The sequence below is a fragment of the Python bivittatus genome, unplaced genomic scaffold (genome assembly GCF_059951505.1).
Source record: "Python bivittatus isolate LINGU-HERP-01145 unplaced genomic scaffold, Pbiv_v1 ctg000700_np1212, whole genome shotgun sequence".
Lineage (NCBI taxonomy): Eukaryota > Metazoa > Chordata > Lepidosauria > Squamata > Pythonidae > Python > Python bivittatus.
In genome coordinates, this window is record NW_028277098.1 from 95,747,614 (window position 1) to 95,766,371 (window position 18,758).

An 18,758-nucleotide genomic window follows, 5' to 3' on the forward strand; every position below is an offset into this window, starting at 1 on the left:
GTTGGGAGCCATACAGATCTCTGGAGGGATGTTATTCCAGAGGGCAGGTCTGTGACAGAGAAGGTACACTCCCTGAGTCCTGATAGATGACACCTTTTTTATCAAAAGGACCCAAAGTGCACCCATTCTGCCCAATCTCACCAGTCAGAAACAATCAAAGACGGAATCCCTGAAGTCAGGCTGATACTTGTCAATATTAATATTGGTACTTTCACGAGAGTTCTAGTGAATGAAGTGGAGAATGCAGAAGTTTTACTAGAAGACAAGAGTCACTTAAGGTGAATGAATCAATGGGGTGTTCTCTCTCCTACTTTTCTTAAATATATATTTGGGATGCTACCTAATTGAATGATAAGATATAATAATGATAGTAATGATAATTTATTAAACTTTTGTGCCACCCGACTCCCAATAGCTCTGGGCACTCACAATAATCAAACAAAGAAATTACAATAAAGTCAGTAAAACATAAAAGATAGCAAGATATCTTTTATGCATGTGTCTGAAGCAAAATCATAATATCCTTGGCATTTTTAAGTGAGTTTTACATCAGTTACTTTAAATAAGCTTATGTTAGATGCCTATTCTGAATCAGAGCCTGGCTGGTATTGAATTTGGCTATAGGAAAATATTAGTTCTAAACAGAATAAATTCTGTGCGCCAGAAGATGAAGTTCAGACTTTTATTTAGTACACTAACTTATTTTTTATGTAATTAATATTGGATTACTTCTGATAGCTACACTCTAAAGCTGTTTTATGGTGTTCTGGCATTAGTTTTATTTATGGATAAAAAGGAAAATGGTTTATTTGCTTCAGTCTTCCCTAATTAACTGACTGCTAATTAAAATAGATTGCAAAATAGCAGAGCTATTATTATTCAACAGGCTTTAGAATTTCTCCCAACTCAATTGGTTAACTTCCCAATCTGGTCTCCAATGTTTTCAAAATACATCTGTTTTTACTTTTTAAAAAGAAAAAGAAAAGAAAACCCCAAAGTGATTATGGTCTGCCTACCATAAGATGTAATAATGATGACCCTGCTACCAAAACTCTGTTAATTCATTCTTGACACCTGTCATTCATGAATCAAAAGTAATATTTGTACTAATTCATCTTCTTCATAAAAATAACGTCAGGAATTCCCTTGAACCCATTCTCTGGCTGGTTTACTAGAGTGTGTGCTACATGGGACTGCCCTTGAAGAACATTCAGAAGCTGCACCTGGTCCAGAATGCAGAGATATGAGCAGTTATGGACACTTCACAGTATGACCACCTAACACCTGTGATCTGCACTGGCTCCCGGGTACAATTCAAGGTGCTGGTGATCACCTATAAAGCCCTACATGGCCCAGAACCAGGTTATTTGCAGGGCCACCTGTCTCCAATTGTCTCTGCTTGCCCCGCTGGAACTGTCAGAGTTGACATGCTCTGGGCCCCATCTATTAGACAGTGCCATCTAGTGGCACCTATGAGTCATGCCTCCTCCGTTGCTGCACCTGCCGGGTGAAACAGCATCCCCCGGCAATCTGGTGGTCCATGACCCTGTTGGCCTTTGTGAGTCATTAAAGACCTGGATGTACCCACAGTTTTTTCTATCAACTCCAGCCTAAAAATAGATGATGATGATGATGATGGTTGACGATTTGTATATTGTTTACACTGTGTTTTGTTTGGTTGGTTTTAATTTTTTTGTAAGCCATCTAGAGTCACGATGGTGAGATGGGCAACTCTATCAATTGCATCAGTCCATCCAGAAAGAAAAAATCCTCCTCCTATAAGAAACACCTTGTCTTCTTGTTCCTATCTCACAGCCACCAACCCAGAACATGAACCTCGGCCCGGCTGGAATGAGTCAGAGTGCCTCCAATCAGTCCCTCCATTCACAGAGCAACCTCAGTGATGCAATCAGCTCAGGGCTTCCCCCTTCCTCTCTCATGCAGAGTCAGATTAGCAATGGTAAGAGTTCCACGGTTGCCTGGCAACCGCATCACCGATGCTTGGAGTGGGCTTTAAAACTAACCGGGGTTGGGTGTTTAGAGCCTAATGCATGTGAAAACCATGGGAAAAGCTTGGATGTTGTTTGCAGTTCATTTAGCAGTAAGAAACAATAAAATGCAGGAAGAAGACATGTATATCTTGGGTATATGTCTACCCAAGTTGCTTGCCGTTTACAATAAAAAGCTAAAAATCATACAATTAAGAACATTAAGAAAGAATTTAGATTATGAATAGTTATAAGTCTGTCTAAGAGATGTGCATTTAAGGGCTTTTAAAAAGTGAACTGAGAGGTTAGGTCCCTCAACTCAAGGACTGCGTTACAAAGAATTGGGGCAGATCCAGAGAAAGGGACATGAGATTTTTGTTTTCCCTGCAAAGGACTAACACAACAGTATTTACTCATAGGTATGAATTAATGGCTGCGCTCACACAACACACAAGGACATAATATGGGCATAATATGGATTATTTTGGCTTAGCATGGTTTGCAAAACATAGCCAGTGAAAGTTTAATCAATAGAGTCAGAGCGACTTAATTAAACCATGACTAAACAAACCATGGCTTGGGATAATTTGCAAACAAAGCCAATATTTTTATTGCACTTTATTCCCAAATAGAAATCCTCAAACTTTTTCTTTCTCTCTACTGTATAATATCAGTACAATTTATTCCAAAGTTACTCTCCACACGCCTAAAGGTATCTCATCCCTGGTAGGTGCTGAAAAATAAGGACCTCTTCACCTACCTTATCCTAGAAACTTTTGAGCATTTCCACTCATAATTTTCTTATATGTTAGTTGTGATGTTAAGGGAGCGGGGGGCACATAAATGCTACCTTGCATCTTAACTTGGAAGAAAGTTTCACTGAATTCCCACGGGACTTAACTCCCAGCTAAATGCAGCCTGGGGACCAATAGCTATAACTCACCAGAAGAGCAACTCCATTCAAAAAAGGAAAGCTACATTTGGCATTATGCAGATTGATTTAAGGGTAATTCCTGCTCTTGTTCACTTACTCTCAAAAAACGATGCCTATGGGCTTGAGTAGATGTGTGGAACACGTTTCAAGCTTGAAGCCAATTTTCCCAGCCTTACCTCGACTGCTCCAGCATTGCTCCAACTTTTGGAAGTATTCTGAGTGTAAAATAGTGCCGCTTGGAACTAAGAAACATTTGTGGATAGGCTATGGCAGCCCTAGAAGGTTTTTAGTAAGATGAGAATAGCTATTTCAAAGCTGAAAGTGGGCGCTTTGAGTTTGAAACGTTTAAGATACGCTGCCTGTAATACCAAAGGTAGAAAACAAGCAGAAGGTCTAATATCATTTGGTAGCCTGATCTTTCATGACTGATCATGATCTATAATTGATTGAGGGCCAGAGATCATCATTGCATACCATACACTCTTCAGCAAAACATTTGAGTAAAATTACATGCAACGCAAGGCGTGTGAAAAAAAGGCAGGGTTTTGATCGCATGGCAGTGGACACTATCTTGACTTTTTTAGCCCCTTCTTTGCAGACACTGTGATTGATCAAAGGGTATGTTTTGCGGACTGGAGCATCTTTTTCTTGCTTGCTGTCTACCTAGGTCCCAACCATGTGTCTATGCAGCAGTCCGGCCAGAATACCATGCCCACGACTTCCCTGAGCATGAGTCTCAGTAGCCATGGATCTGGGCCCAGTTATAGTCACACGGTGCCTGCATCTCAGAGCGTCGCCATGCAAGGCCAGGGATCGATCGGCAACTATGTCTCACGAGCAAATCTCAGCATGCAGTCCAACCCAGGTACCGTTGGCTTAGCCTTTGCCCTTGTATCCAACCTCAGCAGCTACCTTGGTCTTCAAGCTCTCATTATAGCGGAGATTGGCAACTGGAACTCCCCACCTTTCAAGCGCCTTCCTGATTTTTAAAAAGCTGTCTGGATTATTAAGAGATTGATAACTGTTGCAACAGTGATTGATCTGATGTGGTTGATCTCACTTTGGCAGCCTTGTGCCGCGCCACCAATAGGCTGCATGCCACGCTTTCACCTGAAATATGGTAATTTTGCGACATTTCTGCCATTTTAAAATTACTACCATTTTTTTTTATTTTGAAAATGTATGGATTCCATTTTGGGGTATCACAGCTATTTTGGAGCCTGTAGGCACCAAGTACCATATTTCTGATCTTTGTACTATAGAATCAGGGCCAGGGAGGTCATTTCTATTAGGGAATCAACACTGGAGTGGGACTGCTGAAGAAAACTTGACGAACTCCAAAGTTTGCATACTGATGATTTTCACTGCTTATTTATTTACTACAGCTACATATATACTTCAGTAGTACAGAAAAGGCATAGAAATAGAGATGAGAGGACTGAAAATGCATAAAATGCAATTATTTACTTAGTTAACAAAAGGCTGCTTTTCCCAACCTGGTGCCCTTCCATGATAACTTTGCAAGCTTGGTCCAACATTTCTGGAGGACACCAACCTGGGGAAACCTGCAGGAAGATATTAGGACTTTATTCTTCTTCAATTTTATGTAGTTTTTTTATTTTCTCATGGCTCAGGCGGGCAGTCACAAAGAGCCAGGAGGTCCAGCTTCTTCTGAATCCAGGCCTTCAAAGATACCAACACTCAAGAGTAGGTGGGAAGAGTAATATCAAGATAATTTGGTTTCACTTCATTTACATTACCTCAAATTAATTAAATACAATTGATAGGCTTGCTTCCCCGTGTGCTTAGTCATTTTTTCTTCGATCCCATTAAAAATTACAGTGGGGTGGCAGATTTGAGAAGGACACTGCAGGCTTTACACAAGCTTTCAGGATAATTTGAGAATGCATGGTTGTGTTCACATATGACATAGCCAGTCAGGCAGAGCCCTAGCAGAGCATTCACACAACCTACTAAGGCTTCCTTAATATTAATCTTGATTCATTTTTCTGGGGCTTAGCATGTTGGGTGAACCCAGGCTGTTTTGGTTAATTAATGGTATTAATTCATGGTTTGGGATTTTGTGCAAACTCAAAGACTGGGTTAATTCAGCAGCCAAGTTAAGCATGTCATGGGAACCCAACCTATGTTTTTTGTGTTGCAGTTTCCATGATTCACCAGCAAGCAGCAACATCACATTACAATTCCCCACAAGCAGGAACACAACATTACCAAGGGCAGTCTTCCATTGCCATGATGAGCCAGAGCAATCAAGGAAACAGCCTCATGGGGCAGCGACCAATGGGCACTTATCGGGCTTCGCAGCAAGGTGAGTGTAAGAATTAGTTCCCATAATGATAAAGATTCAAGACGCTGTCATGTAAACGGCAAGCAGCAAACTTCTCAGTTACCTGTGAGGACCCCTGTCTCTGCCAGCCCATAGGAAGGCTGTTGGAAAGAAAATAACGGACGCTCCAATGCAGTGTTTCTCAACCATGGGAACTTTAAGATGTGTGGACTTCAACTCCCAGAATTCCCCAGCTAGCCATGGCTGGCTGGGGAATTCTGGGAGTTGAAGTCCACACATCTTAAAGTTCACAAGGTTGAGAAACACTGTTCTAATGTATTAATTGGTTCAGTTGGCAGAATTCATGTAACCCCACCCCTTTTATCTCAATAAATCTTGCTAAAGAGCACTCTGAAAATCATACTTGAAAAAGAATCGCTTTTGGTTCAAGCCACTGCCCAAAAGCTTGACGGTAAGGACTTGTACAATGCAACACAGGTCTCTTTCAAACTTCAACTAGGTTGGATGAATTTCTGCTAAGAAGTCTTGTGTGTGCTTTTTTAAAAAATTGTTTATTTATTTACAGATAGTCCTCACTTAACAACCCTAATTGAGATCAGCAACTCTGTCGCTAAGCGAAATGGTCAAGCAAAACATCACGTGACTGCCCTGCTTAGCGACTGCAGCCTCAGTTGCAGTTGTTAAGCAAATCACCTGCAGTCGTTACACAAGACATCATGTGACCATGACTTGCGACCTCCTGTCACCTTCCCCATTGACTTTGCTTGTCGCAAGCCAACTGGGAAGGTTGCAAATGGTGATTACATGACTGCAACTGTTATAAATGCACAATGGTTGCCAAGTGTCCAAATCGTGATCATGTGACCACAGGAATGCTGCAATGGTCGTAAGTGCGACGACAGGTCTTAAGTGCGAGGACTGGTTGTAAGTAATTTTTTCCAATGCCATCGTAACTTCGGTCACTAAACAAATGGTTGCTAAATGAGGACTACCTGTATTTGCTTGCTTACTACACTTGTTACTGCAGAGAGGTGACATTCAGATTAAGGCCACTGTATTGGAGAACAGTGCCCTAAACCTTTGTCTCCAACCAGCATTGTATAGCCATGCAAATTAGGGCCATCAAAATTGCACTGACACACTTAGAGGTCACCAGCATGGAAGAGGTTAGGTTAATTTACTGTATATCATTATATGACTGGACTTGTTGCTAAGGAATGAATACATTTCAAACCAGGATTTTAAATCAGGTGGAAGTACTTAAAATTTCTAACAGACTAGAAAATGATATTTTTAGCTATGGTCAAGCCATAACATGAATATATTTGATTTTGATGGCGCTTCATTTAATTCCCCTCAACATTTCTGTATTTTTTAATCTCCCAGATTGCTATTGGCCGTGCCAGCTGAGTGATTATGAATGCATGATAAATCCAGTTTGTTTATATATTTATTAATGAAATTTATACGGCCACCCACCTTTCCAGTGAAACTCTGCTCCACAAACAATGTAAAACAAATCTACTGCATTAAGAACCCAAGTTATTCATTGTTGTTGTTTAGTCGTTAAGTCGTGTCCGACTCTTCGTGACCCCATGAACCATATTGCGCCAGGCCTTCCTGTCCTTCACTGCCTCCCTGAGTTTGCTCAGTTTCATGCTCAAAGTTATTCATACATAGACTGAATTTGCCATATCACTCGACACCCCAATACCATGTCAACAAACTCAACAATCTTAGACCAAAATGGGACAACTGTAGAACAAGATTGGATCATGAGTCACTTCATATTTCCCTGGCTTATTTTATACTTCCAACTTATTGAATCTGATACCCAGCCCTTACTAAGCATCCTTCTGGATGTCCGATAAACTTGAAAAATAATATTTTGTAATCTCATCTAAAGATCCCAAGTCATATATTTAACGTTTTTAAAAACAATAACCCATCTTTGTTACCACAGGATACTCCAACTCTTCATTCCAAATTTCTCACAAGGTTCCGTCATCTGACTTACTCTTCAGGTGTCTCTAAAAATATGCTAGGGCTAGAGTCATAAGAACCTCTTTTCAGTACCAACCCAAATGTAGGAATTTTCAATGCTGCTATTGCTGCTAATATTTTTTGTGTCTTTCAGGTTCCTCTCAGCAGTACATGGGTCAGGAGGAATATTATAGTGAGCAATACAGTCATGGACAAGGATCATCAGAACCCATGAACCAGCAATATTATCCTGATGGTAATGGCAATGGACAGTGGGAGACATATTCCCACATGCCGCTGAACTGCAAGAGGCTTCGGACATCTAAAATAAAATCAGCTAGAGGCTAGTTCTCGTGCCCTGAATCTACGACCTGAATATCATTGATTTTAATTTAAATTATGTGCATTGACACATTGAGAGGTCACCAGCATGGAGGATAGGTTAACCTGTACCACCATCCCTTTTACCGCTTTACTCAGCAATTTCAGGAGAACAGATGGACTCGTAGCTAGGGAGTGAATACACATCGAACCAGGATTTTAGACGAGGTGGAACCAATTAAAATGTCCACCAAATTGAAACGATCTTTTTAGCCATGTTCAAACTGGAACATCATTGATTTTAATGGCACATTTAATTTCCTTCGTAACTTCTGTATTTTTTTTAATCATCCACTCCGCTAATTCCTCACATTGCCGTTGGCCATGCTAGCTGGGGGATTTTGGGTACCGGAGTCCACAGGAAAGGTGCAGGGGCAAGCCACAAAAAGTGTGTTGCAACCTCAGGAGTGCCACCTCCACTCCTTTTTACTTGGGTCATGACATCACATGCAAGTATGTAAAGAATGGAGTTTGCATTGTGACATCACAATGTGCCTTTAGTGATTTTCACAAAATTCCAGCTTGCTGCAGACCTCTCTGATTGTGAATGGTTGCAACGCATCTAGAAGACACCAGGCTAGGGACATGACATCTGATATGGAGACTGCATGCAAAGCACCTTAGCAGCTCCTCTGAGTAGTCATTTCCCTTGCAAGACTGTGTGAGATCTGTTACGACGCAAGCAGAGTTAGTACAGGGCTGCCGGTAGGGAGTGGGCCAAAAAAGTCAAGATGGTGGCCAAAACCATGTGACTGAAGCCCCGCCCTTTTTACGTGTGTCACAACCCCGAGTTGGTGAAAGTAAATGTGGAAAAAGTAGCCCCAGAGGCAGTGAAGCTGTCTTGTCGAGATGACAAAAAAGGGGCAGAGACCTATAAGGAGAAACTCTACTGTATTTTCTCTCCCCCTGAGGATTTCACAAGGCAAACTGTCTCTCACTAGATGTGAACTTCACCACTCTAAAATTCAGGCCCTTAAAATCGCTCTGAAGTCTCTGACGCTTCTTATTTTAGAAATCCAGGTCGGCTATCTTTTTCCTCGCCAATCAAGGTGCTTTCATCCAAGTAGCCTTTGGTCACCTCATTCTACCGAACTGGAGGAATTTACTAGCGTTTCCCTTTTCCTCTGGAGAATTGCAATTTGTAAAAGAGTGCAAAGGGTCTCTAAGAGTTTGGAGCACCTCAGCAAACTCCAATATTTAGGATGCTTTTGGGCAAGTTGTAATAGTTCGATGCAAAAACCAAGATAGACATGTAGCGTTAAGGGCACCCTCTCCCTTTTACGCTGCTTGTGATGCATTTCTCTTCCTTTTCTAACGCATATGTCGTTTTCTTTAAAGTCTGTTTCTGACATAGCTGCCTTTTATGTTTTTCGCCATCTGAGAATAGGCCACGGTGATTATGCGTATCAGCAGTCGTCTTATTCGGAGCAAAGCTATGATCGATCATTTGAGGATTCCACACAGCACTACTACGAAGGAGGTAGGGGGTTGAGTGATCTTGCAAATCATACCAAGTTTGCAAAAATGCATACGCATGTTTACTTGCAGTAGGAGGGTACATTTTCTCCATGTTGCAGGGGTGGGCAATCCACAGCTACACGCCCCACTACCCCTCTCTCCTGCACACGTAAATGTTTTAAATAAGTGGGAAAAGAGTAAAAGTTCACACAAGGCAAACATCCGTAACATCTGTTTTTAAAATGCAACACATTTAAAATAGACATTCCCGTGTGACAACTGAGAAAAAGAATGTGTGTACTAACCCCCCTTCTGTATATTGTAACACTGCCAATCCATTGTGCTGATCTGTGGTCTTTAGGGAACTCCCAGTACAGCCAGCAGCAAACCGGATACCAGCAAGGAGCTGCCCAGCAGCAAACATATTCCCAGCAGCAATACTCAAATCAACAAAGTTATCCAGGACAACAGCAAGGATATGGTGAGAACATCTCCGTCCTGGGTTTCGTTTGCCTCCTAATCAGAAAACGTCGATTCTGGCTTCCGTGTCGCAGGGGGTGGCTGGGAGAAATTCTGAGCAGGGTCTATCTGCAGAACCCTTGTGTCCTCATACCCGATTGCGCTGAAAAAGACTGACCAGGTTCAGATGTGGTTCGTTCCTTGGTGGTTTGGTGTGTTGCCAGGTGTAAAGGAAGGCATGTGCGAGGAGGATACTGGAATGGAAGATCAAGGCTATCAGGAGGGAGGGAGTGCATTCCCAGAGAGGGTACAGGGCAAGCGCTTTCTCAGTCCACAACAAGACCATGAGAAGAAGAAGAGGCTTAGGCTAGCCCCTCCCTAGAGTCTCACGGGGTATATCCACTAGTTGCTTTAGCATAGCTGGCGAGCTTCTGTCTTTAGGGCGTAAGCTAATAAAGGAACTATACTGGACTGGACTGCCTCATCGTTGTTCTTGGGCTGGGCCTGGCACCACCCAGTGGTGATGTACTCAAGAACCCATGGTTTATCCCATCACAACTGGCTTGCAGGTTACCCAGTAAGATTGGTAACTGAGTGGAGATTTCCACACCAGTCTAGACTAAATCGAACACTCCAGTCACTGTGCTTTTAGTTCAAGGCTGAGCGGGTGACCAGACACAAGTAAATTAGCACATTGGTTCTAACTGCTGTAATTAGCCTGGCTGTAAATGAGTTCAGTACATAAAGAGAGTTAACACGCGAGCTAATGGTTGTGACTGAGACAGAGGCTTTCATGCAAAACGAGACCCGTCAGAGGGCTCTTGTCTCTCAAATGGAACAAAAAGTATGTCAGGTCTATGGAAAGAGCCAGAAGGGCAGACAGCTTGAGGAGCTGAGTAGAAAGTCCATTATTCCAGAGCTGAAATCCAGGTCAGTAATCAAAAGCCAGGGACGGCTCTACAGGAGGTACTAGGAGCTGAAGAAAGGCAGGTCGGGAAGCAGGAGAGTTATTTCCAACAAGGAGGGAGGCCCAGGAGATGCTCCTAAGGAGCAAGAGTTCTAGCTTGGTGTACTTTACACCTTTTCCTCTTGAGGAGATACATAGTTTTCCCCTGCTTAGTGTTTTTAATTGTGTTGTTTTAGGCCTTGGCCCTCAATCAAGGCCAGACTCTAATTGGCTATTATATGAGACAGCATCCACCTGCACTAAGTCTAAGGCATTAGGAATGGTCTCAGCTGGCCAACACCCTGATGGTTCCCTAGATACAGCCTGTCAATCCATCAGGATCTCCCCTCTAGTTTCAGAATCTGAGGAGGTACCACCCAGGCATTCTACTCAGAGATCCATTAAGTCATGGAGAACCTCAGAAGCAGCATGTGAAGGCTGCCTTCTCCTTTATGCTGCTCTTGAGGTACTAACATTTCCAAAACTCCTAGCCAAGATGCATACTAGCTGAGAATTCTGGAAGCGTTGCCTTGTATGATGTATAATTACAATGACAACAGTATAATAAAGACAACAGTCATCTGGTCAATATAAAGCAGACTTGGAGCAAAAGGGTTATTTTGAAGCTGTACAGATGTACTATGTTCTTTCATAGCCTACGTCTGTTTCTTTGAGAGTACCCAAGATTCTTTTTTAGACCTACAGCAACAGATTATATACTGCTGTCTTCTGGAAATTGTTGCATTGGACAACAGACTGGGATTTCTAAGATTTTTAAATTTGGAAGAAGGCTTCAAGTCAGGCATAACTTTTGGGGACTCCATAGACATGCCCCAGTGGTTTTCTTTGCAATAGAAGAATAAGTATAAACGAACTTTGCCTCTGCTTTGTTTCCTGCTAAGTGAAGGGTGCTTCACTTTTACAGCTTCAACTAAAAAGTTCTACTTTTTCTCAACTGTCCTCTCTCTGACCCTACACTCACCCTATTTCAAAGGTTGGAGAGAAATTCCAGGCCATCAAAGACTGCCCATTTCCTTCTGCTAAGTCCCTGATCGCTTCCTGATTGCTAAATATGAAAAATCTGCTCACAGGAAACCAGCAAGCCAAAGTGCCCACAAGCTGGGATTTGATCTCTGTCTTTTGAACTCTTGCCAAGACTTCTGCTGTTTTTTTTTTCCAGGTCCTGCCCAAGGAACTTCATCACAGTATTCTAGTTACCAACAAGGACAGGGCCAACAGTATGGAAGCTACAGAGCTTCACAAACTGGGCCAGCTGCGCAGCAACAGAGGTCTTATGGCTATGAGCAGGTAATCTTGGGAAGGGGTGGAGCTGACATGAGAAACATTGGGCTGGGCAAAATGAGAATCATGGACCAAATAGCATTGGGGAAGCTCCAGGCAGGAGAAGTTTCTTCCAGAATGGAAATGGTTGGGAAATAAGACATATTTGCTTGAGCAACTCGTTTTCAGAGCAGAGTATTTGGGTTGAGAGCATTTCTACTGTATACTGAAGGTAATCTTATGTTTACTCTGAAATATTTAGTGAAATTTACTTTCATCTCAGGGTCAACAGCATTGCACCCACAATATTCCCATAGGGTGTCTGTGAGCTTCCAAAACTAAACCAGAAGAAGCACTTCTTAAAAAATGAAAATGGATGAAAACATGTGAGGTTTCTTGAGAGAGAAATCACCAAGATCTAATGAAATTTTGAGTATTCTTTTTAAAGTTAAAAAAAAAAAAAGTCTTTCTTGCTACTTGTATCATCAGAGATGGAGGCTGGTGTTTGAAAAATTATCAGTATTAGATTTCTTTGGCCCTATCCTCAGTTGTACGTAACTATGGCCCAGTCATGCTCTGGCAACTCAATTTTCCCCCTTATGCCATGAGGTTGCCTTCATCTCATCCCCAGGACATGAATGAGAAAGCTTTGAGATCCTTATCTGAATCTTATTCAAGAGGTACTTTCTCCTTATTCCAACACCATCCAAATACAACTTCAAGTTGTGTAACATCTGTGATGCTTTGTTACCTGTTATCTTGGAAGTGAAGTCAGATGGCCTCTTTTGGGTGTGACTGAGGTGTGTTTTGGGAATGTGGGGAAGTACAGACCTACAAGTCCAGGTCTGGTCACCAGTCTGCCTCCACCACAGCCACTGATGCTCCAACGTTTTCCTTCTCCATTAGCACTTTGTTTTTGGAGTTTAGCTCATGAACATTCCTCCCCAAGCTTTCTGTTCTGACACCAACTTCTCTCCAGATTTCCAACAAGGTAGAGAGCACAAATCTCCACTGTTCTATTGGAAGAAGTCTAGGAGGAGTTTTTGCATTAACCCAGTTTAACCCTATTCTGAAATGTGCCTTCAAGATTCAGCAGCCTGTTTTTCCTTAACTGCAGAGATCAGAAGATAACCAAAGATGATGATCTCTGCTTTTCTTACTCCTGCCAGTTTCCCTCTCTGTCAGTTTCAGTCACTCTTCCCCTAAAGCAGTGTTTTTTCAAACTTGGCACCTTTAAGAAGTGTGGACTTGAACTCCCAGAATTCCCCATGCTGGCTGGGGAATTCTGGGAGTTGAAGTCCACACATCTTAAAGGTGCCAAGTTTGAAAAAAACTGCCCTAAAGTAGGAGAATGCTAGTTATCTAGCAGCTGGCCAGTTTCACTTCTCCCACTCTGTGGGCCCCGGCTTGCACAATTATAGCAGGATCTGCCTTCCTCTTCTTGGACCGTTTCCCTTTGGTACCTTCGTCCCATAAGTTTATTTCATATTATTTTAAGTGGGGAGATCCTCAGCTAGGGTGTGGGCAGAGGCAAATCAGCTTGGAAAAACCCCAAGCTCGGCCCCTCCCCATCCCTGCTGCAATGTCCGGATTGGTGAATTTTGTTGCTGCCAGCTGTTAACATACCACATGTGGACGCAGCAAAGGTAGAGCAGAAGAGCAGAGACCTTGTCCATAAGGAGTGGCAGAAGAACAAATCAGGAGAACACCATTTGACAGTGATTTGAAACAGATACGTTAGAGTCAAGATAGGGATTGGCAAGGCGGACAGCAAATTGTAAGTGTTTTGGACCAATTTAAGGATGTGGCTGATGGCACATTAGCGCAGTAGTGGAGAAAGGTGACTCTTACACTGATAACTAAGGGCAGACAGCCCACCTTCTTAGAACAGATTGGGGTCTTTTGTGCTGTATCAAAAGGAGGAGCATCCATAAGGATGGGATGAAAAAAGTCAACCTGGGGGTTGCAACCATGTGACTGAAGTTCTGCCCCTTTCTGGCATGCATTGACTTACTCCTTTTCTGTGGATGCCCCTGGAAGCCAGGGATGAAGGTAGCCAGAATCGAATGGCTTCGAATTGCCTATCAATAGGCTCCACCTTTAAAAACAGAGTTACTTTGCTGGGATTCTTCTGTCCTCCCTTCAAATATTTTTCCTAACCTTATTCATCTAAGCTCAGAGAAGATTGCTTCTTTGCTCTTTTTCTCCAGCCCTGGTCGTTGCTGGGAAGATCTGACAAATGTTTTGAAAGTTTGCCTTCAGCCTCCTTGAATTCTGTAATAGAAAAAGAGGACATACTCTATATCGTGTGTAGAATTCTACATTTAATTTTTCTCTCCTATTCTCTTTCCCATTGTTTAACAGGGCCAGTATGGAAACTATCAGCAATAAAATGACAAGCGCCTGTGTCAAATTTGTTTCAATATTTATGTCCATTTTTGGAACTTGGATGTATGGGCAAGGTTTTTTTTTTTTTTTTAAATGATTGATGGATCGTAAGATGTTGGAAACCGCTGTAGCACAAAGAAGCGTTTGTATGTGAAATAGTATTCATTTCATGCTGGATATGAAACAGTGCATTACTGGTAATAAGGCAATGTTTGAATGGTTTGGTACATTTTGGTGCTGTTAATAATACTTGCAGAGGTTCTTCCGTCACTTGTTCCCACCTCCTCTTTTGATGTATTAAACTCGTTCTAGAAATCAGCAGAGGCCACATATCATTTGTTGACCTGCTTATTGTTTTAACAAGATCATCCCCAACCTAGCGTCCGCCAGATCGGATGGACCACCACCCAGCTGGAAGGTGTTTCTCTGAAGAGTGTTGTATGACAAGCAGGTAACTGAATATATCTTTTGTTTTCTGTTCATCCAGCTGGCTTGGCATTGGAAGATCTCAGCCCAGATACGTTTCAGCTAATCTGGGTGCACTTCCTCTGAAATGCATTGGTCTTCATTGGATCCTAATTGGGCTCGATGTATTTTAAAAAATACTTAATTGATATATGATTTGAACCTAGCTGCGGAAATGCAGGGATATAAATTTGAGATTTGCTCTATATTCTTGATGTGCAGCAGTAATTTTGCACAGCAGTAACTAATCCTCAATTTATTTGATCACTGGAATTTGTTCTTGAACAGATCCAGTGATAGGATGTATGATGGCCTTATGACTCATAACAAGTCAATACCAAGGAAGCATTAACTGCAGAAACATTGGCAAATGTTACAAGGAATGTATATGGAACCTCTAGGAAGGATTGCTTAATTTTCAGTACAGCGATTTTCAGCTTTTGTTCAGCAAATTAAAATGGTTAAGCCATTTACCGTATGTATTTTCACCTTAGTTAATTCCCTCCCAAAAAAACACACTGATTTTCTTCTGCCAGTCACTGATACCACCAGAACATATCTTTTGCACCCTGTGAGGCCAAAATGCAGTTTTTAAAAAATTGGTCCCCAACCCAAGAAAAGTTGCCTATCCTTTGTTTAGCATATTGGGTGAACTGAGTCATTGGTTGATATCTATACGTTTGGCTTAGTGTAGTTTATATGTTGTACCCTCAGAAGACATATGAAGCGGGTTCAACAAACCATGGTTAAAGAATTCTGGCTTAGCATTATAGCTGAACACAGAATATGGTTAGGGAATAGGGACTGCTACTCTAGAGGGACCAACCAGTTCTTTGCAATCTCAGTCTCTTTAATCAAGTAGCACAGTTCACAGCACACCAAAAGCCTCTGAGTGAATAACTGCATTTTCTATAGTGGCTCCATGTCCTCTCCTGCAACATATTTTCCATCCTTCATGTTCAAAAAGGAGCCAGCCATGTACCCTGCCCCAGACATTGCTCAGCCCATCATACAATCATAGGATTATGGAGCAAGTGTGACTTGATTCTAGGTGTTTTATCTTAAGTAGTTACATTCATAAACTGGGTGAGATACTTAACTAGTCCATTCAAAGTGACTGGAATTGTCCCAAGGGATTACTAAATTAAGACATTAATTTAATCAAGATTTAATATCCAGAGAACTGTAGGGAGAGCTAGGGGCCTAGACAAGCTTCCGGAGCATGCCAGCTTTCCCCACTCTTGTGTCTTCCAATTGTCCTGGGACTGCAGCTCCAAAATTCTCAGCCAGAATGACCAACTACAGTACCTATCATTCTGCTGGTCAGCTTGGTACAAGGATGCAGAACAGAACTACAGAACAGAACAGATGCAGTATAATTCAGACTTGTCGTACTACTGAATATCACTTATCTCTCATATATAACCTTTGTATCCTGATATATCTGATGCTGTGAAAAATCTGTTTCCACAGATAGACCAAATCTGCTCACTTGGTATGGAAGAATGTAGCCTATAATATTCTTTAAGGACTTATTTTCAATATGCTTTCATTTACATTTTTGAATATTTTAGATTGTGCTAACGTGGAAAAAAATGAATCTACAGAAAATACAGATGAGAACCCCCTCAAAAAATCTCAGCCCTTGAATGTTTATAGAAACAATGGAATGTTAAAGATGCATCTATAAATAAGAACATCAATGGCCAAACTACTTACATAGGTACTAAGTTAGTAGTTATTAAAAAAACGAAGGTGCTGTGCAAGATATGCTCTGGCCAAATGTATTTTTTTTCCTCTCTTTTTCATCCAAAGGAGCTTACAAAATAAGAATGAACCAATATATATATATAAACAACCAATTAAAAAGGTATCAATTAAAAGAAACCCAATATATCTAGTGCTACTATAGAAAAGCAAACATTTTAAACAACTATAACCCCACCCCACCCAAGAAAACTGACATTTTGAGTGCTGGAACAATGTCTTCCTAGTTTTTATTCTTTTTCTTCCTTTAAAGAAAGATAAATTTCCACTAGGAACAGCTAAAACTCTCTAATATATTCTGCTGTATGATAGAGCAGAATGGGTGGGTGACCTCTGACTCCTCCCGCAGCAATCTCTGCACGGTCCTAGCTGCAGACGACGCCCTCTACAAGTTGTTGAAAAAGGCAATGGAATGTTATAGTCTGCAGCTACTTCGTGGCTATTGGTGCTGAAAGGAGAGGATGAAAATTGCACCGTTAGTCAAAATCAGAGCACTCCTCCAGTTGAGCTAAAGTCTGGATGACTTCATGGACAGCTCCATGTTGTTTTCTGGGCAACCCCATGGGAGAGTTTGCATTCCCTTCTTTCAGGATGGCTTCATCAACTTCCCAGTCTAGATTATCAGCCTCGGATTTCCTGGTTGTCTCCCATCCATGTACTACCCAAGTCCAACCTTGCTTAGTTTTTTCAAGATCAGCCAAGGTTGGGTACCATCCCTTGAGGGGAGATGGCCTGATACTGTGGACCAGTGTTTCTCAACCTTGGCAACTTGAAGATGTGTGGACTTCAACTCCCAGGATTCCCCAGCCAGCAAGGCTGGCTGGGGAATCCTGGGAGTTGAAGTCCACATATCTTCAAGTTGCCAAGGTTGAGAAACACTGGTGCAGATTATGCTTCTTAAATACCACCAGGGGATAAGTGGGAACATGGCTGCCTTTACAATAGAGTTGTGGATCCAGAAAGATGCACCCCACATTGCTTTTTACCAGCGTTGATCTTTGTTTCTTCAATGGGCATTTTTTTTAGCATTGCCGAAAATCATTTTGGAAAAAGCCACAGCAGCATTTTAATGTATACAAACAGCAACATAGTATCTGTTGGAAATGTCTTACATTAAGAATTTCTTGAATGTTGTATATAAATTGTATTTGAAAACGCGCTTTGGAAATAGTTTGTACATTATTTCCTAATTTATACTTGATATTTAGTGTTAATATTTCTAACTGTTAATAACAAGATATCTAATGTGTGGTGATTTTTATGTATTGATGTGAAAACGAGGCAATGCCAGCATTTTAACACTTTCATTACTTGTACCATATTTTCTGTTTTGTAATACAGAATGTTAAAATACACTTTAGGTTAAAAAGACTTGATTGTGAAGCCGAGCAATGGCACTTTTTCGTATGACGGAAAGACTTTTAAAAGGACTGGTGTAATCATATTTGAAGTCTGTTTTAGTTCTGTTTTTTTAAATTGCAGGTTTAATGAAAATGATAAATTACATTCTATTTATAATCAGAAATATTTCAAGTAAAGATCATTGCATGAGAAAAAGCTTTAATGTCACTTTTCAAAATGTAAAATTGTAATTATTGAGGTCAGGCTTCACCATTTCTCTTTTATGCAAGAGTAACATTTAGAAGTGTGATCTGGAACAGAAAATTTGCATTCCTGGAATTTTTAATATCTCTGCAGGGTGTCAGAAGAATCACTAATCATCTTTTTGGGGAAAGATAAGGTTCTTTGAAATGGAGGCTAGATAGATAGCTATTTGTGATGCTTTAATCTGATTCCTGTACTCGGCGTGGGGTTGCACTTGACCTAAAGCAGTGTTTTTCAGCCGTGGCCACTTGAAGATGTCTGGACTTCAACTCCCAGAATTCCCCAGCCAGCATGCTGGCTGGGGAATTCTGGGAGTTGAAGTCCACACATCTTCAAGCTGCCAAGGCTGAAAAACACTGGTTTAAGCAGAGTAAAAAACAGAATTCTAGTCCACAACCATAATGACCGTTGTCACCTGCCAGTTGGTGACAGTTAATTACGGGGCTGAATGCATGGTTCTCATCATCAATTGAAATTCATAGAGATCTGTTTTCCTACAGACCACCTGGTCATTGCAGACATTCATGCTAGGAGAACTGGAAGTAGATTGATAACCAGTACTGTGGTAGGCTTGAGAAACTGACCATCTTGTGCATCCTATCATCCTGGCAAGAATACTGGAACAATTGTTCTTTTAAAGATCGATTAACTTAGTCCAACTTGGAGGCGCAATATGGGCGCAATCGATCTTTTTCAAATACAACCCAGTTGATGGAGTTACTGAATGGGAAGCGAAGGGCATTCCTGGCCATCCATACGGGAACAATAAATAACACAACTTTTCGCTCCAGCAGT

The 18,758-nt window shown here is 41.4% G+C and overlaps 1 protein-coding gene across 5 annotated transcripts in view; it reads left to right on the forward strand.

Moving 5' to 3' along the window:
• SS18L1 (SS18L1 subunit of BAF chromatin remodeling complex) overlaps nucleotides 1-18,217 on the forward strand; it is a 34,164-nt gene extending 15,947 nt beyond the window's left edge. For 3 of the 5 annotated variants that reach the window (XM_088153768.1, XM_088153765.1, XM_088153767.1), the window contains 7 exons: nucleotides 1,816-1,960; nucleotides 3,590-3,787; nucleotides 5,087-5,251; nucleotides 7,368-7,469; nucleotides 8,982-9,074; nucleotides 9,414-9,533; nucleotides 11,638-12,961. In XM_088153768.1, the coding sequence (XP_088009894.1) occupies nucleotides 1,816-1,960; nucleotides 3,590-3,787; nucleotides 5,087-5,251; nucleotides 7,368-7,469; nucleotides 8,982-9,074; nucleotides 9,414-9,533; nucleotides 11,638-11,897 (1,083 nt within the window). In that variant the 3' untranslated portion in view covers nucleotides 11,898-12,961. Of the gene's footprint in view, nucleotides 1-1,815; nucleotides 1,961-3,589; nucleotides 3,788-5,086; nucleotides 5,252-7,367; nucleotides 7,470-8,981; nucleotides 9,075-9,413; nucleotides 9,534-11,637; nucleotides 12,962-14,102 lie in introns of those variants that run through there. The other 2 variants (XM_088153766.1, XM_007440087.4) reach the window with 1 other exon arrangement.
• The last annotated feature ends 541 nt before the right edge of the window (nucleotides 18,218-18,758 follow it).